The sequence below is a fragment of the Paecilomyces variotii genome, assembly GCF_004022145.1.
Source record: "Paecilomyces variotii strain CBS 101075 chromosome Unknown C8Q69scaffold_6, whole genome shotgun sequence".
NCBI classification, from domain to species: Eukaryota; Fungi; Ascomycota; class Eurotiomycetes; order Eurotiales; family Thermoascaceae; genus Paecilomyces; species Paecilomyces variotii.
In genome coordinates this window covers 860,194-887,499 of record NW_021167145.1, presented here as the reverse complement: position 1 = coordinate 887,499, position 27,306 = coordinate 860,194, and the positions used below count along the sequence as shown (strand labels likewise).

The following is a 27,306-nucleotide window of genomic DNA, read 5'->3' as shown; positions in this document are numbered from 1 at the left end:
GATACCCTCTAGACGAGGCATTCCCGATAAATAGAACAAGCTACCTTGTCTAGTAAACTTGGAATATCTGTGAGATAGTTATGCATAGACAAGCGCTTGATCAAGGATGAATCATTCTTGCTCTATCTCACTTCTGCCAATGCTGACATATCCTCGTTACAATGCTTTTTCCAGAGGCTATAATAACTATCATTATTGGTAGTGAATGGATGCGATTCATTTGGCTCGACCGAGAGAGATTTTTCAGTCCCATCTGGACAAGGAAGTCTCGTATTGTATAGGATTTCGCTTGGACCATCAGGTCTTCTCTAAACGGGCTTATACTTATTTCTATGTTGGATAGATTCTAGCATATTCTTACCTGTTTTCGCCAATGTTTCGAATTCTGAGGGGTCAAACTTAGGAGATAAGGGTGATTCAATAAGGAAATTCATCAGATATCTCATAACTATGTATATGGTACTCCGTACACTTACCTAAGGTAGTTAGCCTAGACTAGCCGATGGACCACTCCTGGCATATAATGATGACCTAGCCAGAATGAATGAGATAACCATGTGTACTACCTAGTGCATCTATTAGCTCATAAAATGCCTTGTAGAGACTGGGAACAGCAATCAAGCATTCAATATTTTTCTAATGTACTGTACATACTAGATACAGGACTTTCCAGCCAACTGAAACATAGGGGTAAGTGGAACCGAGTCACGTGATGATACGGCCCCGGGAAAAACTTCCCCATAGGAAAAATGTTCGGCGGGCAGAAAATAACCGCGAAGAAAAGATAGCAACCGCTGAAAAAAGAATCGCAGCACCAGCAACACCCTCGTCAACGCAATATCTCGGTGCGTGACATGGCTGCATAGCGGGCGACTTCGGTCGTAGAAGGCACAGATTGATCGCGATACTTTGTCTGCCTTCTTCATTTCTGGATTTCAGCGCAAAATTTCAGACCGAGTTCACCGCAGCTATACCGTCAGCCATGGATATTCATCGTTGTCGCTTCGTGCCATACAATCCCCAGGCAATCAATGCGCTAGCATTCTCGCATCCTCCGGCGGCAGATCAGGCTGGACGAGGAGTTCCGACCCTGAGACTTGCGATTGGTCGCGCGAACGGTGACATCGAGATTTGGAATCCCCTGCGAGGCGCTTGGTTTCAAGAGACGGTCTTTCGAGGAGGCAAGGATCGCAGTATCGAAGGGCTTGTTTGGACACTTGATCCGGCAGAGGATAACCCTGATGGCAGCAACAGCAAGCTGCCTGGCAAACTGCGTCTGTTCAGTATCGGTTATTCGACTGCGGTCACGGAGTGGGACCTCGAGCAGGGCCGTCCTGCACGCCACTCGAGTGGAAACTATGGAGAGATCTGGTGTCTAGCAGCTCAGCCAAGGTGGAAAGCTACAAAAAGAGGCAAGGATGGAAAACTTCTGCCTCCCGCAGAAGGAGAATACACTGGGCAGCATCTCGCTGCGGGATGTGCGGACGGCTCGATAGTCATTCTATCGACTGCCGATTCAGATCTCAAGTTCCTACGAATAATGCGTCCATCTACGAAGCGAGCAAGAGTTCTTAGCATCACCTTCCAGACTCGCGATATTATCGTTGCCGGATATGCCGACAGCTCTATCCGATTGTTCGATATTCGAAACGGACAGCTGTTGAGGACTGTATCTCTTGGTAGGGGTCCCACTGGTGGGCCAAAGGAGATCTTAGTTTGGACGGTCAAGTGTCTGCCCGATGGTACCATCGTCTCGGGTGACTCGACCGGAGAAATCCGATTTTGGGATGCGAAGAACTACTCCCTCATTCAGCGTCTACAGAACCACCAGGCGGATGTGCTGGACGTCGCTGTCAGTGCAGATGGTGAGACCGTCATCAGTGGAGGTGCCGATCAGAGAACTGTTGTTTATAGGCTGAAGGAAGGGGAGAAGGGTGACAAACGACGGAGGTGGGCAGAGGTTATGCATCGGCGGTATCATACACATGATGTCAAGACATTTGCCGTGTATGAGACCAAGGAAATTAGCATTGTCGTGTCCGGAGGTATGATCCATGCCCACTCAATTTGCTGTGATAGAGAACTAACCGCCATTTCCAGGTCCTGACGCCTCTCCTGTTGTTCTCCCAATGAGAGAATTCGGAAAGGAACACCATAGGAAGCTCTCTGCCCTCCCACAAATTCCGCAGATCACATCCGCTCCGTCCTCACGGTTGATAATGAGCTTCTGGGATAGGGAGGTCAGCATATGGCGCATGTCTCGTGGTCTTGAGTCGTTGGCCGAAGGTATCGATGCGCCGAAGCATCGACTTGTTGCAAAGGTTCTGGTCCAGGTAAGATCTCATCAGCATGAACGGCTGTTTGGTATGCGGTTCTAATGGAACAATAGGGTGAAGAGAACATCGCGTCGGCTATGCTTTCGCCGGATGGCAAGCTTCTTGCTGTCGCCACTATCTCTAGCGTGAAGCTGTTCTCTGTCCGCAGACGGAAGGGTGATGAGAGAGGGACTCTCCGCGTGCAGAAGCTAGATCTTCCTTCCGACTTGGCAGACGAGGGGGCGCGACTTGTCTCCCTATCATCCGACAGCCGGTGGCTCTGTGTTGTCCGTCCTAATAGCGATATCTACCTTGCTAGGATCGTGCCAGCGGTATCCCCGCAAGAAAAGCCCCAGGTGCTCCCTGAGCTCACCAAGGTTGAGAGAGCCCCGCGCCATGCTCGACATGAGAAAGCGGGACATGGTACGCTCGGAAATTTTGAGAGGACGATACGATCGGTTGCATTCTCCGATAACAGCAAAATCCTTGCAGCGGGAGATTTATCTGGCTGCGTGGACACCTGGACGCTCACGGATGCCACAGAAGATGCATCCAAGAAGCCACGGAGAGCAGAGGAAGACTCTGATGAGGAGTCCGACGATGAGGATGAGCAGCCTATTATTGAGGGTCAACGTTGGCAACTTGCATCCCTGGAGTCGCCGATACCTCGTCTACAATCAGGAATCATCCTGCTCTCCTTCCGCCCCCAGGCTGATGCGAAAACGAAGTTGCTTACAAACGGATCTGACCATCCTGCTCATGACAATCAGACGGCAGAGTACCGTTTGATGGTGGTGACTAGTGAACACCAACTGGTTGAGTTCGACGCATCGAAAGGAAAGCTATCTGAATGGTCAAGGCGGAACCCCAAGGCATATCTCCCGGCTGAATTTACTGGTGTCAAAGACCGAGCTATGGGAGCTGTCTGGGACGTTCATGATGGGCGTGAACGTCTTTGGCTCTACGGCACATCCTGGCTGTGGATGTTCGATCTGACGCAGGACTTCCCCTCAGAGAAGCTCGATGACCATGAAGATGGCCAGGGTAGCACGGATCTGGTCAAAGCTGCATCGCACAAGAGAAAACGGGATTTGGAAGAGGACGAAGCATTTGAAAGGAAAAAGCAAAACAGTGGTGCTGGAGACCGGATTCCCCGTTCACAGGCTGACGTCTCCATGGGCACCAAAGTACGCAAGATTGACGGCCGTGACGAGGCCCAAGGGGAGTGGATTTCGCTCGAGAAGAGAAATCGACGTGGTGACGACGGAGACGACTACGAGCATGACGAAGAGTTCATCGCCGAGAGTGAAGCAAATCTAGCTCGCCTGCGCCGCGGTTCTCGACAGGAAGAGAACGGTGCTGATCTCTCGAAGCGCCTTCTGAATGGTACAGCAAACGGTGATACTCCTACGCCGAAGAAAAAGGCCCAAGCCCGTTTTGATTCCCCCTCGCAGCAACAGCTCGTGCAGGTTGATAATGATGGACATCCGCAGCCACCACGCCGATGGTGGCATACATACAAGTACCGAGATCTGCTTGGTGTTGTCCCACTTCAAAGATCCGGGGGAGATGAAGATGAAGATGAGGACGCAGAAGATGATCAAGGTCTTCTCGAGGTTGCAGTTGTGGAGCGACCGATGTGGGATGTGGATTTGCCCGGTCGGTATGTGAGGGACTATGAATGAAGTAGGGCAATTCAACAGCGCATGGAATAGTCTAGTTCTTGCAGTTGTGAGTCTTTAGAGCATCTTGAGCTCGCTGCGCGGCGTATTCATAGACATTTTTTTGGTTTTCTTGTTGACAAGGTCAATGATGTATGTAATTCTAAAACGTACAAAAAGTTTCAAGGACTGGTTTTTCATGCAGTAAGTATATTGGCTTCAGTTCGTTTATGGTGTGCCCCAGACCATCAGCTGTCATGAGAGGAGAAACAATGCCGATCCTCATCCCGAACCGCATAAGCACAGCGTCGGATGCTGCCAACGCAGTACGATTGTTACCTAGTTGCCGCGGCTGCATCTTTCTGTTCGATTGGCTTGGCTTCATCAGCTCACCGCGCATCTCGAATGGATCCTCGATCTTTCCAAGGCGTTAAAGGATTCACCGTGCGTAGCTTCTCCGCTCGTTTGATTGCTCCCTTGAGACCACCGGGCTGGCTACTAACCAAGGGGGCCAAAAATGTATTGATGCTCCTATATTGTGCTGCCTGATTCGATTCATCCCTTCGTTCGTCTACATAATGTGCTACTGACTGGAGCAGTTCTCTTTGTGATCCAAAACCAGCTCGTCTCTTCCAACACACCCCCAGGGCTGCATTGATATCTTCCATCATCTTCCCGGACATAGTCTCCGCCACTTGTCTGCTCTGATGCAGTTCTTGTACTCTTAAGTACTTATGAAGAACGTATCTTGAGACCCGAGGATATCCTGCACGACAAACTGGTCGAGTACGCATCGAACAATGGAGGCTGTGTCGCCGCTTTGCGTTATTTGCGGGGCAGATGTCCCATATCGCCATATGGGCAACTCCTGGCGAAGAGAGTTCCGTGCAAGTCTGTACTATGTTTTCTTGTGCTCTCTGTTTCCCAAGGGAGCTTGATCTCTATATTTTTGGAACCGATCATGCTGACTTGGACCAGTTCGCTGTAAAACGGATCCAGATCTTCTTGATGGAGAGCCATTCTTAACCGGAGTCGGTGGCTACATCGCTCGTCATAGTCCAGTATCTGCTCCGTCAGATCCCAACAGGCGCTGGGATGATACTACTTATGAATACACGCAGGAAGATGTCTTCCCACCGTTGATCGGGGTTCCCAGACAGCCACGTCCTGGATTCATTCTCCATGAAACATGCTGGGAATTGCTCCAGAAGATGCTGAGCCCATCCCCAGTACCAGTGGAGCGGCTCTATAGCATATGCCTTTCATGTCCTGCTCATAAGAAGGGTTGGTTGGACTGGGGTCACGACTATGGACGACTAATGGATCGCCTTCCCTTGGATCGCTATCCTTGGGAAGATGTCTATGTTGTCGGATACGTGAAGCGGTATCTGGGCGACGAGGACTCACCACTGACGTATTTCAAATCTGAACCTCTACACGTCCCTGAACTCCAACAAGCCCTTGTGGACTCCCGTGAGCGACAAGAGAAATCTAGCCCCAACCCAATTTCTCCTGTCTTCCAGGGAGAGCCTGATTGCTTTCAACAGCTACCACAGGAACTACTTGAACATATCCAGATGCTCCTACCGTCGTGCAGCGTGTCCAGTCTGAGAACAGTCTCCAGGTCTTTCGCCAGTCTTCCCCTGAGTCAAGCGTTCTGGGCCTCTAGGTTTGAACGATCTCAAGAACGCGGATTCGTATACGAAGCGACAGATCCGGTATGCAGTGATATTTTGGAGCAGAGAGCTCGTGACTGGAAGATCCTCTACCAAAAGACTGCATTGAACGCCGCATCCTCGCGAGAAATGATGAACAGGAAGAGAATCTGGGAATCTACTAGAGACTTGGTGGACCTCCTTCTTCAGAGGCCTCTTACAGGCCCAGGTCTAGAAAGAAGCAAACACGGAATTCGGGGAGAAATGCCCCAGGGTAAAGACGTCTGGAGGGCAGCAGGCGGTGACTTTCTTCCGCGGTCACAAGGTCATTCTCCTTCTGGAATGCCTTGCAGAGCCATATTTGAGCAGGACGTGACGATCCCTGAGAGTTTATACCAGATAAAGGTCTCGATATGTGCCTTTAGCGGAAAGCGGTACATTTGCGGCCTACGATTGATTTCAGCCGACGAAGACGACGTGCTACTGGGCTATGTACTGCCCAACTCGGAGACACAGATAGACATCCGACAATTAAACGGAAGGTTGAATGGCTTCATTCTCGCAATTGGACCGAGAGGTATCCATGCCTTGCGAGTGGTAACTACGGCAGGAAATATCTCGAGTTGGGTGGGCAGTCCAGATGGTCTACCCCAAACTACCCGACTTTGCATGAGAAAGCCACTCAACTCCTTGAGAGCTTTCTTTGACGTGAGTTCCAAGAACAAAGATGCTTATGAGGACGCGACATGACACTAACAGGCATATAGGGCTTCAAGATGGTCTCATTGGCCGTCCCGACTGCGAGCGAGCCTCTTTTCGGAGACGACCCAGTGCATGAGCATCTCCCACTCCGATCCACTGGCCTCTGGTACCCGAGTGTTCCAGCAGAGCATCTCGAACTCCACGAAGCATCCTTCGCAGGGAGAAGCGTCTCCCTTTACGAATATCGACCCATTATCCATGTGATGTTTGGCGGGCCTAACGGCCAATACCTGAAATACCTAACCAAGATATCGGTAACAGTATCAAAAGCAGCCATTGTAGGAATCGATTTCTACTACACAGAAGACGCTCCATTGAGATCTCTACGAGCCTGCCATTCGACTGCTAGCGGCGATGATTCTGTCAAGACACCATTTTCAATCGACGGTCCAGGCGGAGAGCGCCTGACAGGAATCCAAGTGGATGGAGATTTCTTTCTCAGCTCTTCTGGTTCGGGATCGTATAGATATGGCGCCATAACCTCTCTAAAGGTAAAGTAACTACCTACTAAGTTCAAACATTCCCTTACCCCCTGAGAAAAGTCCTCACCGAGCCCATACACGCACCCCCTTCTTCCTTCCTTCTTCCTTACTAAATCCACACACACAGGTCACCACAAACCGCAACCGCTCCTTTATCTTCCAACCTAGCGCGATCCCTCTCCTCAGACTCCCCTCCGGTCCACACGTCCGTCAAAGACCAAAAAAAATCGAAATAGCAAGCGGAAAAACCATCACTGGAATCTACTTCATGCACGTAAGCTACCACTTCTCCCCCTTACCTAAACCCATACCCTCTCCCCCGCCCCCTTCCCTCCACCCGTCCGATTACCGCAAACCTCTCCTTTTTTTTTTTTCCCCGAGCCCAACCCGTGAGGAAAGACTAGAATTAAATGGATTACCCCAGTCGTTAATAAGGGGCTTTGATATGCAGGATCCCGCTTTCGGCATGATAAGCCTAAGTCCTATCTCTGAGGATCTGAACAGAGAATCATCATCTTCTTCTTCTTCAGAGAAAGATCTCGAGTCTACTCTTGCGGAGATGATGAAGAAATAGTAAATGTGAAAACGATGACGATTACAATTACGATGACGACGAAAAGAGAGAAAGAGAGAGAAGTTATATCAGAATGAAACATGCATACATACATACATACGTACATGATATCTAAACACATGTAGTGAGAGCGCAATCGTGTCTATTTTGGGGAGTTCTAGTACTATTGCAAAGGTTGAATTTGCTGCAAGAATGGTATCTTTGCGATATCCTCTTTTCGGGCTTTTTTATGTTATTTTGTGTTCGGTACAGGTACTGAGATCAATCGAATTCGATTCCTTGCCTCATTCATTCATTGACTATTTAAGTCCGTACGTAATGTATTCGAGGTTCTGATTTCTTTCTTGTAGTTGAAATGGGATACAGGCCAGCAGCAGTACTGGATATTATCTCTAGAACAAACTTACTTCTACAAGGCTAATGTCGTTGTCTCATAATTGATAAATCTTATTCCGAACTAGTCATTATATTTTTGTATGTATGCGTGCCTAAAATCCTAAGGGAATTGGAGAAAGCTCATCAAGCTGTACTTGAAGAAGAGTAAAGAGATAAATTGGCCTCTGTCGCACCTTCTTTCGTAAACCGACGTTGAATAGTAGGGTAATAAAAATCCCAGGCGAGACCGTCAGATGCACCCAGAGACGCATAATCGATATGCGATATCATGGCCGTTACATACACCGGAAAAGAACAGCAGAGAGAGAAAAAAAGGACCACAAAAGCGGGAGCGCCATGAGCACCCGTCCGTCAAAAAAAGAGATTGGTCTACATAGGTCATAACATGTTAAAATGGAACTCCAGCGTACTCCGAAAAGAAAGATATATCGCTGCTATCGTCCCCTTGCCAATCGTGATGGTTCTGTGGCATATCAAGCCCGAGCTCGTCCTGCAACCCGGTCTCCATCTGGCTTCTGGCCCAAACACGTTCACGGCGAGCAGTTTGATGATGATGCAGCGACGGTGGGAGAATCTGCGGGGGTACTCCCGGTTCATCGTTGATGTCAGTCGGAACGTTCACCTTCGAGTCTATCCTGCATCGCAGTGGTAAAGCTAACGTGGGATCAAGATGCACAGCCCTAGTCGCGTGGTTTCGCATCGTATTCATCGCGGTCACCGCATCAAGGGAGGCTTGAGCTTCTGCGCCCAAGCTCAGAACAGCCGAATTCTGCTGGGCCGTGAAGGAAGATGCGATGAAAGATGAAGGACTCGAACGGCGCGTGCACTCACGCAGAGTCATATGCGATGCTGTTGTTGACGGCGAAGGCTGAGCAGCCTTGAGAGAGCCAAGTGTCAGGTCGTTTCCCGTAGAAATAGTGCGTTGACGACCAGGCCCAGATTCTATAGATAGTGGTATATAGCAAATTACGATTCCGGCAACAAGTACTTGGCAGGCTTAGTAGCTCTGGGCGGACACCGTAGCAGGCTAGTAATGTGTAAGCAACATTGTAGATGACCGTAGATTGAAGCCTAGATGGCAAGCGTGCACAGAAAGCTGGGCACTGTGACACAAGACATGCGTGCCCCAGCTTGGCGAAATGAGAAAAGTAGAAGAGAAAGAGATCGGGCACTTACAGGACTGTTGAGCATGCTGTTCCGCTTATTCCTGCCTTTCTTGATGTGGCTTTTCAAGGCGCTCGAGTCGAGAGGCTTCAGCAGTTCGAAAGAACACAGAAGCTCTCCTGAAACCGACATGATTGCACCCCAGTTGTCAAATTCACCGCAGTACTATGTAACACGCTGTTAGCAAACAAAGACTCGACGAAAGGAAAACGCTCCAAGGAGCAGTTACAACACTTACGTTCGGGGCAGAAAACACGGTGACCAAGATTCGATCCTGGTAGAATTCATATCCATCCTCAACAACCATGTGCGCTCGGCACACCAGATCAAAGTCGTGCTTCTGCAAGAAGTCCATGATCACCTTTTTTCCAAAGCAATAGCTCACACCTCGTTCATTAGGTTCCCAATCTTCTTCCATATCTGCCGGATCACTCCACAACAGGTCATTCAGAAGACCATAGTCAGGTACGTCCGTGGGACGAGCGATACCGCGGATATCATCCATGTGAGACAGGCTAGGCGAAAGGCCACCGTGGACACAGAAAATCTTGCCAGCAACGATAGATGCGATGGGGAGGCAGTTGAAAGTATCGATGAACGTCTTCCAGACCTTGATGTTGCAGCGCCGCTTACACTCATCATAGAAACCATACACGCGAGTGACATTGGCGCATTCGTGGTTTCCACGGAGCAGGAAGAAGTTCTCAGGGTATTTGAGCTTATAGCACAGCAAAAGAAGGATCGTCTCGAGAGATTGTTTACCACGGTCGACGTAGTCGCCCAGGAAGAGGTAGTTTGCTGCAGGTGGGAATCCGCACATCTCGAAGAGTCTGATCAGGTCCGTATACTGACCATGGACGTCACCAACAATCTTCACAGGCGCAGACAGTTCAACCAGAGCAGGCTGGGACAGCAACAGCTCGCGAGCAGCAGTACAGATTGCCGTGATTTCAGCATTCTTCAAGCATACCGCTTTAGTGACTTTCGTGGAATAACCCGCATCGAGGAGACGTGAGATCATATCATCCAGATCAATCGACTTCAATGCGCCCATTCCCATTCCCACCCCGGGAGAGTTGCTGGCCTGTTCAATAGCTAGGATCTCCTGCATTATCGGGTTGAGCTGATTCTCGTGCTTGATGAGAATGGATTCGCCCGGGGCCAGAGGCGTCATTGGGGGGACGGACGGGGGCGCGTCGGACACCAGGTCAACCTCGCCTGCCTGCTGTGCAGCACCCACATCCTTATGGCCTCGATTCAACGACGTCGACTGGGAAGGAGATGGAGGAGGATCTGGAACAGCATCTGCATCGGATACCGCAGAGCCCGGGGACTGAGCTTGGCTTTGGCTTGATGCGTTCGACGGAGCTCTGTTTGCTCGAGCTGAGCGCGTGCTGTTGGTAGACTTTACTGAACCTGCATCAGACTTGTCGGTGTCCAACCCAGCCGTGGACCCCCTGGGACTGTCGCTGCCACCCTTGCCCGCTCCAGGGATCTTGCTCCGAATGGAACCCCGCAGCGATCGCAGAGACTCCTTGGTATCTGATCGGGAGAACGAGGGATACGACTGCAGCGAGTCGCCCGGTCCCGTTGGCGTACGTGAACCGCTCTTGGACTGTGACTGACCCATCGCGAGGAAAACTGGAGGCTTCAGAGCACAGAAGGGGCTAGATAGACTGCCGCCTACGGCTCACAGACGGAACTGGCGGCAACCCTCTTCGCAGCGGGATGGGATATGCAGGACAATATCAACAGTGGACTTGTTATTCGCAGCTTGGAGGATCGTGTGGAAGGGAACACACGATAAACGGCTGAAACGACAGAATACTGCTGCGGTCTCGACGAACAAGGACGATTTGGGGCGATAGTAGAGAGGACCGGGGAGGCAAGGCCACGGTCTGGCAAAGCGGTCTCAGGGAAGAAAGGGTGGTCAAGCGTGCGGATGTGATTCTCGACTGACTACTATCTGGCCGTGCGGACAATAATTAGCTCGACTTGCGGCGAGCTAAGCTGGAGCGTGCCAACGCTGGTTGGACCGGAGAGGGAGGATGGCTGTCTGGATTGACGCAGACAATTCTGCGACCAGCGTCTGACAGACTGCAAAGTGCAAAAAGCAAGCAAGCAAGCACAGCTGCCCGTCGACCAGCAGTTGGACAGAGCGAGAGGGCTTGATTCAAAGTCAGTACGGTGTGGGGTCCACGGAGACAAACGGGGGAGTGTACAGATGAATGACAGATAGAGTACAGCGGATGAGCGGACGGGGATTGAAGGCTTTCCAAACATCTGCCCTGTGGGGAAGAGGAGGCTGGGACATGCGTCATGTCATGATGGGCCATTTGGGGCTATTATTCGCACGTACCAGAGCAGCAACAACGCCTCGACGAGGGAGGAGGGGGGTGTTGACTTACGAAGAGAGCAGGGGAGGAAGATAATACCTGTTGAAACGGGACGTTCAGCAAGATGGCAAAATAATGAGAAATCGAAGCTGGGTTCGGATGGTCCGCAGCGGGTGGAGCGGAGAGGTTTGGAGTAGTAGCTAGAGTCGAGTAGCGTCGATAGATAGAGTAATAATTATTTCCAGCTGGAAGCAAAGCTGTTTCGGTCCTGCTGAACGAAGTCCAGTCAGTCCGTCCGTTTCGGTCTGGATCGCTCGCTACCGTCCCGTGACCCGCCGCTTCCGACGGCCAGCGCTTAACTAACTTAGTCGGTCTGTCTCTGGATTCCGCTTGTCGTTCGACACAGACTCACTATCGATTCCCAGGTCTCCCAATTGATACCCGAAGGCATCAAGCGCCGGAAAAGGAAATCACAATAATTCGAAAAAAGAAAAGATATTAGTGGGAGTTCAGTCGGGACGATTGTCTTACTCCCTCCTCAAACGCATAGGCCACGCTGCTCTGTCGCCTTCGCTGACATCAACATTCACCAGGCAATAGCCAACTAACAGCGTGTGAACCTTGGTTCTTGCCTGCCTCTGCTTGGCTGCACTCAGATGATGACACTACGACGCCCAGGGCTTTCTGGAGGCTCCGGGCTCTGGAGTCTGGAGGGGCAACAATAATAATAATATGCTCAGAACCCCCACTGGTTTTACCTCATCCCCGGAGTATAAATAGATTGATAACGTATGCTACGGCTAGAGTGGTTATGGTGCCTAAGGCTGTCCTGAAACGATGCTGCCCAACTTGAAAAAACCACGAGAATCTGGTGCGTTCTCGACCGTCAATAATGCGGATTAAGATACTACACGAGTCCGTTCTCATTGTAAGTTCGGAGGTAATCGAGATGCTGGCCATTTTGGTCTTCTAGACCCGAGGGGTCCAGTCCGTCGTCCAATACCCCGTCGCCAATGCTGGCCAGATTTATGCGGGTTGAATCAATGCGCATTCGTCACTCCGCATCGCCTTTTCTTCCACCTGCGCCGTGATAAGCCCTTGTGCTACCTGCAAAGTCGCCGTGCCACTCGCAGTATGCCTCCGCTGCGCCAAGCAAAAAACTAGCATCGGACTGTTTCCTCCTCGAGCTCCGAGGTTGGAGTGGTCCACGCGCCCGCACAGTTGCCAAGGCAGGAAGCGCAGCAACGCAGTAGAGAAATGCGAGCAAGACACGGAGTAGTAAGATACGTCAAGTAGCCAGGTTGTTCTGGCCGGAGGAGCTCGACACCGCCAGTTCTCACAAGTATGTGCCAGAAGAACGGTCGAAGAACCGGTCACGCTGAACGCTCCCCGTTTGAACAAGGCTCAAAGTGATACAGACGTCTGTCAAGTCGCAATTCCCTTTCGCTGCTCGCGCAGACGAACCTCTTCTGGATTCTCCTCCACTTCGATCCTCGTGATATATCGCCCCGGTACGACGACAAGGCCGATCAGTCGGCTAGTCATATCCACCTTAATCGTATCTGCCTTCGTAACCTGCGTCTCATCTTCTTTCGATGCAGCAGCAGCAGCCGCAGCTTGAACCGCGGAAGGGCTAGGAAAGCGGTATTCACATGTCCCGGCGAGGATGATGTTCCTATCCTGAAGTTCACGCAGAAAAATAAATCAGCAAAAGAATTCAAACTCAGGAAGCTTGGATGCGATGCCATTGTAGCAGTAGTTTCGCAGATAGACCGGGGAATACGAACCGCGTCAGTGCACTTGAAGGTTCCCACGAACATGCGCGTGTCAGTCGTGTGTATGCGGAGTGTTCGCCCGAGAAGCGACTCGAGGAACTGGACAGCTGCACTGTTCTCCATGTTGCTCTCTTTTTGCCGCTGCACGGTAACAACGAAGGAGGGCAACTCCGAATTACCAAATGCAGGAACGGTTGTCTTGCGGAGGGGAGAGTATACCAGGAACGTCTGAATAGAGGGGAAATCAATGAGGATACGCAAGATCGTAGAAGGACCCTCCAAGCTCTCGTTCAGTCGCGCCCGTTAAGAAGGATAGAGGGAGGTTAGGCAGTTGTCAGTCCGAGAGAGCTTGAGGTTTGAACGCGGCGCGGTCCGACTTTCGGGAACGTGGGGTAATACTTAGACACACTCTGGTTTCACACATCATCAACAGGCAATCTATCAACCAAGATGTGATCCAGTTATCCTGATAGGATGAAATTTCAAATGCTTACCATGCCTACTGCCTATTTCTTAATTGACCAGACGCAAACAAATCAGCCTCGCCTCCTATCATGATTGGGACTACAACTAGAACTTTCATATGGTTTTAGAACATGTTTTCAAGGATAGATCTTTCCCTTAAGTATGGCCGTCGAACCACACGTTGTTCTTCAACTAACAGCTAACTCCCTCAAATATTAACAAACAGCCTAGGGCCTGTAACGCCATCCCATATCCCAAATAAACAACGCTCGAAAGTGCACAGGTCAGATATAATATAAACGAAAATATGAAACCTTCTATGCAGATAACCTCCTTCACCAGATACTCCCAGGAAACTCCATCTTGCAGCATAACCCACAAAAAAACAGACTCATAAATGGCAAATAGTCGTTAAGAGTGCTCAGAAGCACCACAGCTATACAAGAACCGATATCATGCACCAGTAGCAGTAGCTGGTCATGCGAGTTCACATTGAGGAGCGTGGACAGGGATCAAAAATATACATGAACTAAAAACAACAGCCCTGCTGATGTCTCCCCATTGTGAAGGAGCGGCCACGACTTGCGTGGTGATGGAGGCGCAGAGTGCGTTTTGCTAGACTCTCACATATCCATTTCAATATCGACCGTCGAGTTCGGTGAGCTTAATCCACTCTCATCTGAGCTCGTAAGAGCATTGCCCTCATTCGCGCGGGGGTTCATTATGTTCCAATGGGCTGATGATGGTGTTTCCGTTTGTTGAGGAGCGGTAGACTTGACTGCTGGAGAGGCAGCGCTTTTCACTCGCCGGAAGAATTTATCCAATGTCTGTTGTCGCGCGTCGATAGGTTCCGGCTCTGATGGAGGAGGCGGGCTTGTGGGTTCGTCCGCGGCAAGAGTAGGAGTCGGCTTCTGCGCGGCGGAGAATAGCCAACGAAGAGTTTGCGCTAAATAGTTGACAGTCAGAACATATTCGATCCTTGCCATTCCCTCGAGGGAACGCATAACGAAGAGTATCACTCACCGTAGATAGTCTGCTCGTCGGGGCGGTCGTCCCTGAAGCGCTTCCTTGTTCGACTAGGCAGATATCTGGATGTTTCGTCTGATGTGGTAATGGCGCCAGGCGAGACCGGAGTAGCACTGGGGGACGCGGTAAACGAGGCTTTGCGCTTGAGGCCCATTGTGTTTGCGAAAACAGGGGGTATATGGCAGACAAGGTCACGGAATAAGGGTTGTCTCTGAATAAATAGGACTCAAGGCGTGTAACTAACGGCAGAGTAAGGGTACAGTTCCCTTGAGGGCTGGGGATGAGGAATGAGACACTCCTGAGTATGGGTTGCGGGAGTCAAAGCAAACAAGGCCCAGTAACGCTCTTGCAGCAAGAATTTAGCGATGGTTGGGTGAAACGCCGCGACGATAGAGACGCGTTTGACGATACCAAAAACGCGATGTCATACGCGGAGAAACGCGCTAGGCAAGGATGGGCTAAATTGAATTCTTATCTACCCTCGACTCCTTCTCTTTCAAGGGCATGTAATACATATTAAGTCGTGGATAAAAAGCCTTCTGTATTGAAACCTTGCGCCTGGATATCTAGATGGAATGAACTCCAAGATATCGCCCAAGCGATCCTTGCCATAGTTTTGTCCACACTGTATGTCGTCATGCGCCAGAGTGCCACTGAAGGCTCCCACTTTACGCCACAAGCTACGTGAACACGCGATAGGAACAACTCTGACCAACACATCTTCTTTGACTAAATGAGACTTCTAATTTAGGGAATAGCATAAGTTCTTATTGGTTGTACATACAAATCAATCTAGATTATTTCCGTCGTATGTAAATGGGAACCGCCAAAATAAATATGGACCATTATCCGGATGCGGGGGGAAGTGCTAGTTACCCGTAAACCGGTGTGTAATAGCTATAGTTGCTATAGTTCACGTCAATATAGTATTGTTCTATATTTGGCCCATGGAATAAATAGTAAAGTCGGTACTACACGCCGTAACACAAGTGCCTTGGGCATCTGGTAGTAACTTATTCAGTCTTCGGTATGCCGCGGGGTATCTCTTCAAGCCATGGGCATAAGTCACTCCACCATGACGACCTCACCCCGCTCCCGACTGTCGACTCAACGCTTCACGCCGCAGTATCACGTCAGCCATTCGGACCACCTAGTTCATGATAACTCTGAGTTAGAGGAGAGAATCTCGACGGCTACAGATAATACTTCTTTACAATGCCTTCCAGGGAAGCATCCCATGCGGGGTCTTGGTATTCTGACAACTCTCGGACATTGAGCCGTCAGCTGGACCATTGGCTTGCCCAGGTTCCTGACCAGATAGAGGGACTCGGCTCGCTGCCACTTCCTGGCGCCCGTGTAATCATCGCCCCGTGAGTTACTGGACGCTATTTACTTTGTAGAGATATATACTAACATCTTTCAAGCCATGCTGGATATGCATACTCGGGACCCTGCGCTGCGTATGCATACAAGGCACTAGATCTCTCGAAGGCGTAAGTCATAGAAAGAGTTCAAACTCAGGATAGAATTCCTTCTCTAAAGATGCCTCCGACAGTAAACGGATCTTCCTCCTGGGACCCTCTCATCATCATCCGCTCTCGACGCTGGCGTTGTCCCAGATGTCATCCTACTCCACCCCGCTTTCTGACGAGCCTCTGCCGCTTGATACGGATCTGATCACGAAGCTCTTATCCTCCAAAGCAGTTAAGCCGAATGGGTCCACGGTCAGCTTCACAACGATGTCACGTTCCGTTGATGAAGCGGAACATAGTCTCGAACTCCATCTACCCTACATCCATCGTCTTCTTCAACTTCAATATCCAGACAAGCCGGCCTCTCAGTACCCACCCCTGGTACCAATCATGGTTGGAAGTACTTCAGCATCGACGGAGCAAGCATTCGGAGCGCTTCTTGCTCCTTATCTTCAGGATCCGTCAAATGCCTTTATCATAAGCTCTGACTTCTGTCATTGGGGACTTCGTTTCCGTTATACGTACTACGTCCCACAAGCGCCAACACCAGGGCCAAATCTTCCACTGTCCTATGATTCCCTCCCGCAGCCATACCCAGATCTTGAAAAGGTAGAAGAGCAGATCCAGTCGGTGTCTGCTGGCCACCACCTGCACCACCGGGACCGCATCAGCTCTGCAGAACCAGCGATCCACGAGAGCATCTCCGCGTTTGACATTGCAACTATGGCGGCCATAACTACCGGCAAGGCAGAGAAGTTCCTCGACGTGATTCACCAGACAGGGAACACCGTGTGTGGGCGACACCCGATAGGTGTGATCATGGCAGCCCTAGAGCAGCTGGGCCCCAATTCCAAATCCGCGAACGGCAAGTTCCGCTTTGTTCGATATGAGCGGAGTGAAGACGTGGTATCCGTATCAGATAGCTCTGTGAGTTATGTGTCTGCGTTTGCAGTGCTATAGAGTTAGCAGCGTTGATCTGCTACTCATGAGTAGACTACGGTATATGAGCCCAGATTCTGCCTTTATTTGCACCCGATCATTTTCAGATAGATACTTTCTGGAAGTCAGTCATACAAACGCTTAATTTCATAGAAACATCTGCTCCCAACCGCTGAGGAGATCCACTGTCCACTTTCACATGTTACCATATCTCTTCTTTCTCCTGATGCAATGATTTCCAAAAAATGAGGAGAAGCCTGTCTGATCTTCCTAAGCGGCCTAATTACGCTCGCCCGATCATCAGCTATTTCTCCGCTCATGGGCGTGCTATTGAATGGCATTCCAATGACGCGGGGCTCGCCAATCAGAACTCAGTCCAAGACGAAGACACTTTCCCCGCCTCTACTACTGTACTTTACTGCGAGTTACGTGTAAGACTGGAAGTTTCAACCAGTCCAGCTTAGAGTAGCTATGACTCGCATCAAACCGCACGACTGGCTCCACCAATATAGTACCTAGTCCGGGTTACCAATCTCACCGGCGATAGCGCACGACACGGTTGGTTGACGGAAACCGGATATATTAAGATTCGTTCAATTCATCTAGTATCCATCTGTGGTTCTGGCTTACAGATGTTCATCTTCTAAAACTGACGGTCATGATCCACATATATGGGGATGGCGCTCTGACCCATGCAAACCGATGAAATGGGAAAACATCTTCAAGGTAAATAACCTGTGGATGGTGTTCTATGGTCCGTCTGTAGAGTCCAGATGATGTTTCGGTCACAGGCTATTCTTCTCAACATATGTTGCATAGTGGATGCAATGCTTACTTGAAGCCGCGGGATAACCAAATTCTGGGGGTGCTCGTCTGATGGAAACCTTTTGCGCGTTAAAAATGTGTGAGCGTAGCATCTGAAGTAGAGCATGACTTAGAATACAGGGCTGCGCGCTTAGGGTTTATCGAGGTAAGCATATCTACTGGAGGAGGTTTGGGTCCCTGTCGACAATAAGATCTCCAATCATATACTACTGAAGCGCCAGTTGACGACAGTAAGGCTGTCTGCTGACATCGCCGCATGGACGGCGTTCCCGAGAGAGCCATGCACGATCTATGGCTTGGATTCCGGGGTTAGAGTTAAAACATGAGATCGGGCCTAACGGCCTTTAAACCAACCACATGGTGCCGGGCCAAGGGGACTTTGACTTCGCATGACCTCCAAGGTCCACGTAACTAGTAATAAGATATCTCAGAAATCGACCCGGATACTTGATCCAGTACTTCCATATGTTAACATGCTACCTAGAATAACATTACCAAGCCATCGAGGATCAAAGTACCCGAAACCCTAAGCGTTGTCTCACCTGATTATCCATAGTTCGGGAAAAAGCCTTGTCTGATACCAAAACACGCTACATTCCATTGTTCGAAATGGTTTAGTGCACAAAGAACTAGAATGTGAGACCATTTTCCAAACAATGAAATTCCCCAACTTGTTTATGTTTGAAGTGATTGTAAATGTCTACCTACCTACTAAAGACATGTCGTTATGCCATCTTTTGGTACATCGTAGCAGAAAATCTGTACCATGTGAATTGCGCGATTTATCAGGCGGTGAATCTGGAACGATCACTGTAAGGTTGCCCTCCTCTGGACAGTTGTCAGGAATCAGCACTGACCGATGCAGTTGACCGGGGTGGCCCCGTGGTTCTTTCGAAACATAAGAGTTCTTGTTGGCAATTGGACAAACAATGAATCGATCGTCCGTCCATTCTTTTACACAGTCTTTCTTTGGATGGTGACAGGATATACACTCTCTCCTTTTTATGATGCGACATCGACAAATGCTACTCTGTACGGCAAGGATCAATCCCCAGGTGCCCCATGATGTGCTTGGCTACAGTCACGCTGTGGAGTTGCACTTTTGCTTACATCCTATGCAATCAAGCTACAGATGCCCAATATGACAGGGACATATACATATAAAGGAGAAGCGACCTCGTACTAATATGAAGGAAGCCTTAAGGATGTCCTCGGTGATCAGTCTGATAAAGCAATCTCTCCCAGGAAGGAGCAACCTACGCACAAAGAATTGAACTCAGTCACTCTTTGACACACCCATTGAACTGAGTCACTCTCTGACGCACCCATCTTCACGCTCGTTTATTTTATCGCTGAATTCTCCAGTAAAGGATCAAGACTTCTGAACCTTTATCCACTGTTTTTGTTGAATCATTCTGCATTCGAGTTTCGGGGTCACGTACCTCGCTTATTCTTCTGTCAAGATGAAGATCCATTTAGGATGTTCTCTCATGATACTACTCCAGTGCCTCACCATGATAGTCGCTGCGGTCCCTATGACAGTCACCTTTGACCGCCTGTCTCCTAGGGCAAATACCACTGACAGACTTGTGTTTTGTCATTTCATGGTAGGTGCTCTAGTTGAGTTTGATACCGGGTCGAGTTAACATCTCGTTATAGATAGGGATTGTTGGCAATCGTCAGAATGCATCAGACTATGATGACGATATGAAACGGGCGAAATCTCTCGGGATTGACGCCTTTGCCTTGAACATCGGCACTGATTCCTACACTGACACGCAACTCGGCTATGCGTACCAATCTGCCGCAAACAATGACATGAAAGTATTCATTTCCTTCGATTTCAATTGGTGGAGTATTAGCCAAGCCAGTGATATTGGGGCAAAAGTGAAGCAATATGCTGGCCTCCCTGCACAACTCACCTATGGTGGAAAAGTTGTCGTTTCGTCGTTTGCTGGAGACGGAGTCGACGTTGCAACACTCGAGTCTTCCGCAGGGACGGAGATATTCTTTGCACCGAATTTCCATCCGGGCCAAGGAAACTTTAGTGCCATCGACGGTGCTTTGAACTGGATGGCATGGGATAACAATGGTGACAACAAAGCTCCCACGCCGGGGCATAATGTTACAGTGGCCGATGGTGATCAGTCATACATTACAGCGCTATCAGGAAAGCCTTACGTTGCCCGTAAGTCTCTCATCCCTAAAGACTCCACCTTGTCGTTGCTGAATCAAATATACAGCTGCATCGGCCTGGTTCTCGACACATTACGGAGCAGAAGTGTCCTACAGCAAGAACTGGGTGTTCCCCTCTGACCTTCTTTGGTTCAACAGGTGGAATGACCTTCTCACACTTGGTCCACAGTTTGTCGAGATTATTACGTGGAATGACTATGGAGAATCGCATTACATTGGACCTCTTTCTTCTCCCCATAACGATGATGGGGCTTCGAAATGGGTCATGGACATGTAAGTCGCGAAGTTTAATTAATTATATTAGTCGCTGAAGCTAAATTTCCGCAGGCCGCACGATGGCTGGTTGGATATGGCAAAGCCATTCATCTCCGCATACAAGGCCGGTAGTACTTCAGTGAATCAGTACATCACCGATGATCAATTAATCTACTGGTATCGACCCACGCCAAAGAGTATTAATTGTAACTCTACAGACAACACTGAGCAAGGGAATCCCAACAACTCGAGTGGGAACTTTTTCCGTGGCCGTCCGAACGGCTATGAGACACTGGCAGATGCAGTCTTCGTCGTCTCTCTCCTCACTGAGCCTGCCACAATCAAAGTACAGTCTGGAAACAACACCCAAACGTTTTCCGCCGAGGCTGGGGCTAGTGCTTTTAGTGTGCCAATGGGCGTGGGAAAGCAAGTCTTTTCAGTCACACGCAACGGCCAGTCAATCCTCAGTGGTACGAGTCTCAAGGACATCGTTGATACATGTATCTGCGGCATTTATAACTTCAACGCTTATGTTGGGACTCTCCCAGCACCTTCGACTATTGATAAGTTACAGCCAGCTGGGTTGTCCATGCTGACCCAAGGGCTCCAAGTGCCATGTCCGACTAACACATTAGGCACAACCCCGACTGCTACCTTAGGACGGTACGCGGTGACTCCCATCAGGCGCTCCAAATGACGTTCATACAATTTGGGCGAGGAGGGTGGGACACTCGTTCTGAAAGATGTCGCTAAATGATACCGAACTTCTTGTCGCTCGCTTGCCTACAAACCTTACCTGCATTGACGCGCGTTTACGAAACAACGTGGGATGGTGATCACAAACGCGATATCTGCTGAGCTTATATTCTTGTATATGTTTATGGGGTATCTGGATGCGACATTGTCCACTCTTTTACTGACATTTTACACTTCTATGCATGTATTTAGTATACTGATTAGGTAGTTGATATATGAAGCGTTTTCCCGCGGAAATGAAATATAAATATCCAGGATAATTTATATGCTTGACAGTTATATGGGATAGGCCAGATAGCCACATCAGACCATAACACTAATACAGTACAAACAATTACCGAACTTCATTTCCTGATAGTCTTATCCGGGAGATTGGCCAAATTTAGCCGAGTTACCTAAGTAGACTTCCCCGCAAACGCGGAGAACCCGATGGCGGACCCACTGGAAGCACTCCAGAGTCCAGAAGCAGCGTCTCCAAGTCGCGCGGACAAATAAACAACAATGAGTCTCGTCTTCTTTTCTCCTCAAAAATCTTACCAAAAAGCAAATCCAGATTCAATGACACCTCCATGGAGAGGTACCACTCCCATGACTCCAGCTGCAGTAGCCAGGCACCAAAAGAACGACGAGCAAAGAGACGCAAAGTCGCGCTAGCATGCGTAGAGTGTCGTACAAGGAAAGTCCGCTGCGATGGTGCCCATCCAGGTTAGTCGTCTCGTCTCGTCTTTCTTCTTGTCCTTTCCGTCTGTCTCTCGAATTAAGGTACGATGAGCTAAATAAGCACCTCGATTCCAGTTTGCGGAGCATGCGTCAAGAGGGCCCGTCAGTGCGTATATACTCTCGACTTGGAGAGGAAACGGTCTATTGAGCGAGAGTGAGCCTTGACCAATTCCTGGTTTTGACGGTAGACGCAGTTGTCTCTGTTCTGACGTGGTGGTTTCTTCGTGGACAGATATGTTCTGCGTCTTGAGAGTCGGGTCAGGGAACTTGAGCGTGAAAGAGCCTCATTGAGGACTCTGTCGACTTCTGAAACCAGAGTGCCAGCGTCAGATGGATGGGAACATTCTGGTGTAGGTGCTTTGTTTAAGTCTTATATCTACTGATTATACGCGTATGAATATGGATGCTGATTGCAGTGTGGTGTGTGTCTAGGTGAATGTCCATGTTGGAGCCTCGCAGCATTCTCCTCGAGGTGGCTCCGTTGCCACCGTGCCTACTTCGCTAGATACTCCGCGGATATTCAGCTATCGCTCTGATCAGAATGGTGACGATGGGTCAGAACCGTGGAGCTTGAGATCAAAGGATAACCGGTATTCAGATGCTACTAACACCTCCTTGCACTTCAACGGGAAGCCGTCACGCGGGGAGGAAATGTCCGACGGGGTAAATGCTATGATGGGTGCTGTTGAAGAGAGACCTACTCAAGGCTTCTTTGGAAGCTCGAGTGCAACTAGTTTCATGAAGCAGGTCAAGTCGGCTGTCGAAGAGAAAGTATCCTCGCCAGAGTCTAGACCCTCAGATTCAGTTGGCGAGAATCCTCCTCGATCGACTTTGATGTCGAGACGGAAGAATAATATGGAGTCGGAGCTTGCAACTTACGCGCTACCTCCGCGCAAGTTCGCGGATGGTCTAATGGATGTTTACTGGAATCTTGTGTTCCCGTTGTACCCGTTTGTCGACAGGGCGCAACTCAATGCGCAATATAATAATATATGGACGGGAGAGAGTTCTGAATACGACGAGAACATGCTGATGTGTACCTTCAATACCATATTCGCACTCAGCTGTCAGCTCTCTGACTCGATAGAGCCACGAGAACGGAGGGCATCGGCGGATGTGTTCTTCTCTCGAGCTAAGGAGCTCCTCCACTTCAACTTGTGGAATAGCGGTTCCGCAGAGCTGATCCAGTGTCTCCTACTGATGGGCCAGTATCTGCAGAGCACTGACTCGGCACATCAGTGCTGGATAGTCATTGGCTTAGCGGTCAGGAATGCTCAAAGCCTTGGACTACATCTCCCTTCTACTATCTCTCGTTTTGAGAGCTTACAGGAACAACGGCTGGCGCGCATCATTTGGAATGGTTGTGTCTTGATGGACAGGTATGCACCTCCTACCCCCATAGGCCCCCTTTCTGACCGTGTTTAGGGTCGTCTCGATGACTTTTGGTCGACCCACCATGATTTCTGAACCGTCGTATTCATGGGTATCATTGCCTGCCACGATCGACAATGATGAATCCACATCTCCTAGCGGTCGAGATGGGCCGGGCAAGCGGGCAGATGAGCCATCTTTGATAAACTTTTTCGAAAGGTCGTTGGAACTCTATGAGATCCTAAACGATATACTCGTACGGCTATACTCTTCAAATCCAGAAGGACGACTGAACGACGGTCGTAGCTACTATTGCTCCCAAAAAGAGAGTAGTGATGGTGAACGTGAAGTGTTTGAACTAGACCGTGCTCTTGCAGAATGGTGTCGGAGACTGCCACCACACTTGCGAGATGGCGAAAGTGCGGCGAACCCGATATTCCAGCGACAATCGATTGTGCTTAGGTCGAGGTGGGCAACGAATGAATTAGCAGAATGACTGTTCTCTGTATGACTGAATCGCCGTGATCTTAGATTCCTGCATGTCAGGATGCTCCTCTTCCGGCCTTCACTATCGCGTTATTGCACAAACCGGGACTCTTCATGTGAAGACCCGCTCATCTCGCTCTCCGGTTCATTCCCGCAACGAGTGACTCTCCAATGTTCAATCATCTGTGTGAGGGCGGCTCAGGAACTGATTGAGCTAATCTACAATAAGGTCCCTTCCGACGGCACTAATGGACCACTCCCAGCATGGTGGTATAATATCTTATGTAAGATCTTCACTATTGCATGTCTCCTGCATTCGACAAGGGCTGACACTGAGGTCAACAGATGTGTATACAGCAGCTACTGTTTTGATCGCCGGCCGACTCCGTTCGGCAATCGTGGCGGAGATAACCGAACCGACAGTTACTCGGTCTTGGAACCTTGCACTTGAAATTTTAAGGAAGTATCAGGAATCCAGCACGTCAGCGCGACGCTGCATTGCTGCACTCGAAATACTTTACGATAGAGTAGTCTCGGAAGGACACGAGCCCCATCATCGGGTAACTTCAACGTTGTCGAGTGAACAGCAATCCCAGAGTTTCCCATTATTGCCGGCCCCAAACTCTCTCGACGAAATATACCTTGGAGAGGGCATCGATTCTACCGTCTTTGAGACTTTCAACTTAGATGATCCACAGGATATGTCTTGGCTGCACAGTGTACCAAGCAATCTCTATTAAAGTCCAGGGATGTCTATGGTAGTCTTTATGCATGTCAGCCTGCAGCCCTTCCCGGTTTGCTCTGCTGCCCCGTCACGGTCCAGGAGTCTGTCGATCTGGACCCGCGGCGTTGGCGAAGGATGCATGACGAAGAAACCCTCTAAGACAAGGCGGCTACATGATTGGGGCCGTTGAGAGTTGCTGTGTCATGTAGCTTGCAGCATCCCACGGAAATGCTTATTTCACTGTCGAACTTGAGCTTATTCTGATGATCTGGCGGCCCCCCTACCAACCACGGGAGGTCAGTGAGCTAGTTCTGATCGCCCATGCTCCGGATTCTCATGGACGCTTACCCGATAATCATTTCTCCGGCGGCCGCTACTGCTGGTAGCATGGAAATAAACCGGGAGGATCAACTTCTCCTAACCTTCTGCAAACTTCTTAGCCTCGATCTACACCTTTGCCCCTATTATATGGGCTTATGCTTATCTGATGACGGGTGACATCGGGTGAATCACGCACGCTCTGTTTGAAATTTCTTTTTGAGAAGTCTGTCCAATCCATGAATCGCACTCGGTTGCGTGTCAAAATCCTGTTCTAGGCCTGAAATTCTATTTGATGACAAATTTTATCTCCGAAAGATAACTGCTCCGCGTTCTACAATACAGAGTTGTGGTCAAGCATTGGTTATTTTTACCGCGAAGAAACCCCTGAAACTTTCCACCGCTACCACCCAAGTCCTCATTTCCTCTCATTTCCCATTGGCAATGACGCTGGAGTCTCGATCGTGGTCTTCAGATAGACTCTCTTCCTCCTTCGGTTTTCCGGAGTGGATCCATTTTCGGAATGCTACAGTCAGCATGCTGCTCATGGCAATCTGCAGACCCTGGAAGATTACCATAGGGATCTGTATTTTCGATTGCTGCAGAGATGTCAGGCCAACGAACATCAAGTTGGATAGCGGTACCCCCATCGCTGGGGTCTTTGCAGGAACACAGTAGGCCACCGCAACGGTGTCCTCCTTTGGGAGCCACGGAATTGATAGTAGAAGGCAGACCGCCAGCCAAATGAGAAAATAGGCGATTGAGATAAACACAATGAATACTAGGTTACTCCCCTTGACGCTAGCGAAAGCGCCAGCACCAAAAGCTTGGTCGAAAGTCTGCCAGATAATCACCAGGAGGGAAAATGAGCCCAATTTGTTGAGTTTCCACTCAATGAATACTTTTCGGGTGGCTTTTGGAAAGAAGTACCGGACGACTTGACCTACAACCTGCTCGCTGCGTCAGTAAAGAGTATGGAATCGGTCTATCGGCCATGAAACTAATGTTGGTGCAAGGGAAGAAAAGAGACTCTCATACCATTGGAAGGAACACGGACAGCCCGAGTTGTTTGAAGACGCGCCGATAAATCTCTGAATAGCCGCCTGAAGCATGAGGGAGAAAATCCGTGTACCACGCATGGGTCGATATATACATCTGAACAAGAGGTGGTGTGAGGAAAGGCCCTAGGAAGTTCCCGATTGTGGATTGCACGACAGTGAGGGCATCATTTCCGTCTGCCTTCCGAGTCATGACGATATTGGATGATATCGTCGTCGGCACACAGCCGGTGAATATCAGACCAATCAATAGACCCGCGTCCATGAAGTTTTTATTGGTAGCACAGGCGCTAACAATTCCGAATATTACCGCAGATGTCATCAGGAAGCACTGCACTTGCACAAACAAGTGCACTTTCCATCGGGAATAATTATCTAAAAGCACCTGCGTTGGAAGAGTACATCCCGTGATGAAGAAGATAATCGCCACGCAGAGATAGGTGACGACTGTCTGCTTGAGCTGCAGCTGGGATTGTGCTACCTGGACCTGGGAAGCGATGGCTATGACGATACCGAGTGCTATGAGGAACCATTGATCAAGGATCAGCCATATTGCTCCATCGCAGGCCCGTCTCAGACGAGAATTTTCCGGCATTGGGATGTCTATCCTGGCGTGAGAGGACCCTGCAAGCTAGGTCGTTTCGAAGGATCAAAGAAGGTTTCGTGGTTCTTGGACATCAAAGCGAGTATAGACAACGGCTGGGGCAAGGAATGAAGAGTCCCAAGTCGCAGGGTCTTCGGAGGGATTAAAGCAAAGACGATCGGTTGAACTATTTGCCGTCAGAGGGATATGCAAGCCATTCACAAGGTGCCCTGCATGCACGTCTCTTACTGCTTGGTAAAAGAAGAAACCTTGTGGGGAGAATGATGGCACTACTGTCGTCCAGATAATTGGAAGCACATGTCCGAAAAGGGAAAATGATATTCTCGTGATAAAAAAGAAGAAATAAAGAAAAAGGCCAAGTACCAACTGCAGGGATTCGCGGAATGAATTGGCCCCCATAGGATTCGGCATGCAGAAGCGTCGGGAACCGATAATAAAGGTTCCGGTCAAGCTCGTTATCAATGCAGGTTCAATGATCACAGCGGGCCGCTAGTCAACTCTTTTCCTATCTCAAGGTCTCACCAAGAGGCCACACTAAGCAGCCAAGAAGGGCCGTTTTCTTCGTTTGAACCTTTCTTTTCAGCTACCAAGTCTCGGCGAATGAGCTGTCAACATACAGGGCTAGACAAAGGTTAAATTGTTTCGCATATGGTGTGATAGTACATTATCCCACACGAAGGATCCGCGACATTTGTTGTTCAGGAAACCAGGCTGAAGAGATTATGCCACTGATATATGGACCAGTGTGCGAAACATTCCAGAACCCAACGGTCTAGGCAGTAAATCAAGCACCAACTGCTGCCCGAGCCCGATAATTGGGATGGAGGGCGATACATGCGGATGTAACCAAGGCGAGTCCACCAGCAACACGATCTTCCTTTGATCTTCCGGCCCGCCATGGATGCATTGGCTTGGCAATTCTTGGCGAAATGATCATCTACTCCCCGACTCCACTTATACAATGGCCTCCG

The 27,306-nt window shown here is 49.5% G+C and overlaps 9 protein-coding genes across 9 annotated transcripts; 4 read left to right on the top strand and 5 right to left on the bottom strand.

Moving 5' to 3' along the window:
• Window positions 1–982: 982 nt before the first annotated feature.
• On the top strand, window positions 983–7,449 carry C8Q69DRAFT_445056 (WD40-repeat-containing domain protein; the record flags this gene model as incomplete). Its single annotated transcript, XM_028629038.1, has 9 exons — window positions 983–2,045; window positions 2,101–2,333; window positions 2,390–3,978; window positions 4,157–4,180; window positions 4,576–4,673; window positions 4,955–6,339; window positions 6,399–6,884; window positions 7,003–7,149; window positions 7,300–7,449. 9 exons carry the CDS (start codon window positions 983–985, stop codon window positions 7,447–7,449), a joined length of 5,175 nt encoding a protein of 1,724 aa, XP_028484757.1.
• A 1,467-nt stretch (window positions 7,450–8,916) lies between these two features.
• C8Q69DRAFT_403218 (putative serine/threonine protein phosphatase) lies at window positions 8,917–10,639 on the bottom strand (the record flags this gene model as incomplete). Its single annotated transcript, XM_028627989.1, has 2 exons — window positions 8,917–9,174; window positions 9,248–10,639. 2 exons carry the CDS (start codon window positions 10,637–10,639, stop codon window positions 8,917–8,919), a joined length of 1,650 nt encoding a protein of 549 aa, XP_028484756.1.
• A 177-nt stretch (window positions 10,640–10,816) lies between these two features.
• Window positions 10,817–11,950, bottom strand: C8Q69DRAFT_281824 (hypothetical protein). Its single transcript, XM_028626922.1, has 4 exons — window positions 11,758–11,950; window positions 11,369–11,699; window positions 11,232–11,297; window positions 10,817–11,176 (listed from the first exon to the last, which is right to left on the bottom strand). Exons 1-4 carry the CDS (start codon window positions 11,794–11,796, stop codon window positions 10,995–10,997), a joined length of 618 nt encoding a protein of 205 aa, XP_028484755.1. The 5' UTR covers window positions 11,797–11,950; the 3' UTR covers window positions 10,817–10,994.
• A 587-nt stretch (window positions 11,951–12,537) lies between these two features.
• On the bottom strand, window positions 12,538–13,531 carry C8Q69DRAFT_281749 (hypothetical protein). Its single transcript, XM_028626921.1, has 3 exons — window positions 13,340–13,531; window positions 13,133–13,261; window positions 12,538–13,025 (listed from the first exon to the last, which is right to left on the bottom strand). The coding sequence occupies exons 2-3, from the start codon at window positions 13,241–13,243 to the stop codon at window positions 12,771–12,773; spliced, it is 366 nt and encodes a 121-aa protein (XP_028484754.1). The 5' UTR covers window positions 13,244–13,261; window positions 13,340–13,531; the 3' UTR covers window positions 12,538–12,770.
• Window positions 13,532–13,722: 191 nt separating this feature from the next.
• On the bottom strand, window positions 13,723–15,187 carry C8Q69DRAFT_468917 (hypothetical protein). Its single transcript, XM_028630725.1, has 2 exons — window positions 14,609–15,187; window positions 13,723–14,531 (listed from the first exon to the last, which is right to left on the bottom strand). The coding sequence occupies exons 1-2, from the start codon at window positions 14,763–14,765 to the stop codon at window positions 14,209–14,211; spliced, it is 480 nt and encodes a 159-aa protein (XP_028484753.1). The 5' UTR covers window positions 14,766–15,187; the 3' UTR covers window positions 13,723–14,208.
• Window positions 15,188–15,558: 371 nt separating this feature from the next.
• C8Q69DRAFT_281672 (MEMO1 family) lies at window positions 15,559–17,155 on the top strand. The gene is made up of 3 exons (XM_028626920.1): window positions 15,559–15,981; window positions 16,036–16,104; window positions 16,167–17,155. Exons 1-3 carry the CDS (start codon window positions 15,827–15,829, stop codon window positions 17,041–17,043), a joined length of 1,101 nt encoding a protein of 366 aa, XP_028484752.1. The 5' UTR covers window positions 15,559–15,826; the 3' UTR covers window positions 17,044–17,155.
• A 2,206-nt stretch (window positions 17,156–19,361) lies between these two features.
• Window positions 19,362–20,995, top strand: C8Q69DRAFT_402747 (putative alpha-1,3-glucanase/mutanase; the record flags this gene model as incomplete). Its single annotated transcript, XM_028627971.1, has 4 exons — window positions 19,362–19,454; window positions 19,507–20,035; window positions 20,091–20,316; window positions 20,371–20,995. 4 exons carry the CDS (start codon window positions 19,362–19,364, stop codon window positions 20,993–20,995), a joined length of 1,473 nt encoding a protein of 490 aa, XP_028484751.1.
• A 511-nt stretch (window positions 20,996–21,506) lies between these two features.
• On the top strand, window positions 21,507–24,744 carry C8Q69DRAFT_281410 (C6 transcription factor). Its single transcript, XM_028626918.1, has 7 exons — window positions 21,507–21,759; window positions 21,850–21,928; window positions 22,007–22,124; window positions 22,207–23,153; window positions 23,200–23,613; window positions 23,677–23,915; window positions 23,977–24,744. The coding sequence occupies exons 1-7, from the start codon at window positions 21,624–21,626 to the stop codon at window positions 24,369–24,371; spliced, it is 2,328 nt and encodes a 775-aa protein (XP_028484750.1). The 5' UTR covers window positions 21,507–21,623; the 3' UTR covers window positions 24,372–24,744.
• On the bottom strand, window positions 24,670–26,710 carry C8Q69DRAFT_281439 (sodium bile acid symporter family protein). The gene is made up of 3 exons (XM_028626919.1): window positions 26,564–26,710; window positions 25,712–26,501; window positions 24,670–25,623 (listed from the first exon to the last, which is right to left on the bottom strand). Exons 2-3 carry the CDS (start codon window positions 26,324–26,326, stop codon window positions 25,102–25,104), a joined length of 1,137 nt encoding a protein of 378 aa, XP_028484749.1. The 5' UTR covers window positions 26,327–26,501; window positions 26,564–26,710; the 3' UTR covers window positions 24,670–25,101.
• Window positions 26,711–27,306: the final 596 nt, after the last annotated feature.

Bases quoted from the DNA above. Each gene is read 5' to 3' on its own strand.
- C8Q69DRAFT_281824 (XM_028626922.1), bottom strand. From the start codon at position 11,796: ATGCCTTCGGGTATCAATTGGGAGACCTGGGAATCGATA. The intron at 11,298-11,368 runs GTACGTGCGAAT...TCTTCCCCACAG, and splicing joins GAGGCGTTGTTGCTGCTCTG to GGCAGATGTTTGGAAAGCCT. The intron at 11,177-11,231 runs GTACACTCCCCC...CTTTGAATCAAG, and splicing joins ACTCTATCTGTCATTCATCT to CCCTCTCGCTCTGTCCAACT.
- C8Q69DRAFT_281749 (XM_028626921.1), bottom strand. From the start codon at position 13,243: ATGGAGAACAGTGCAGCTGTCCAGTTCCTCGAGTCGCTTCTCGGGCGA. The intron at 13,026-13,132 runs GTTCGTATTCCC...CGTGAACTTCAG, and splicing joins CCTTCAAGTGCACTGACGCG to GATAGGAACATCATCCTCGC.
- C8Q69DRAFT_468917 (XM_028630725.1), bottom strand. From the start codon at position 14,765: ATGGGCCTCAAGCGCAAAGCCTCGTTTACCGCGTCCCCCAGTGCTACT. The intron at 14,532-14,608 runs GTGAGTGATACT...TCAACTATTTAG, and splicing joins CGACGAGCAGACTATCTACG to CGCAAACTCTTCGTTGGCTA.
- C8Q69DRAFT_281672 (XM_028626920.1), top strand. From the start codon at position 15,827: ATGCCTTCCAGGGAAGCATCCCATGCGGGGTCTTGGTATTCTGACAAC. The intron at 15,982-16,035 runs GTGAGTTACTGG...ACATCTTTCAAG, and splicing joins GCCCGTGTAATCATCGCCCC to CCATGCTGGATATGCATACT. The intron at 16,105-16,166 runs GTAAGTCATAGA...TGCCTCCGACAG, and splicing joins GCACTAGATCTCTCGAAGGC to TAAACGGATCTTCCTCCTGG.
- C8Q69DRAFT_281410 (XM_028626918.1), top strand. From the start codon at position 21,624: ATGGAGAGGTACCACTCCCATGACTCCAGCTGCAGTAGCCAGGCACCA. The intron at 21,929-22,006 runs GTGAGCCTTGAC...CTTCGTGGACAG, and splicing joins AAACGGTCTATTGAGCGAGA to ATATGTTCTGCGTCTTGAGA. The intron at 23,154-23,199 runs GTATGCACCTCC...GACCGTGTTTAG, and splicing joins GGTTGTGTCTTGATGGACAG to GGTCGTCTCGATGACTTTTG.
- C8Q69DRAFT_281439 (XM_028626919.1), bottom strand. From the start codon at position 26,326: ATGCCGGAAAATTCTCGTCTGAGACGGGCCTGCGATGGAGCAATATGG. The intron at 25,624-25,711 runs GTATGAGAGTCT...CGCAGCGAGCAG, and splicing joins TGTCCGTGTTCCTTCCAATG to GTTGTAGGTCAAGTCGTCCG.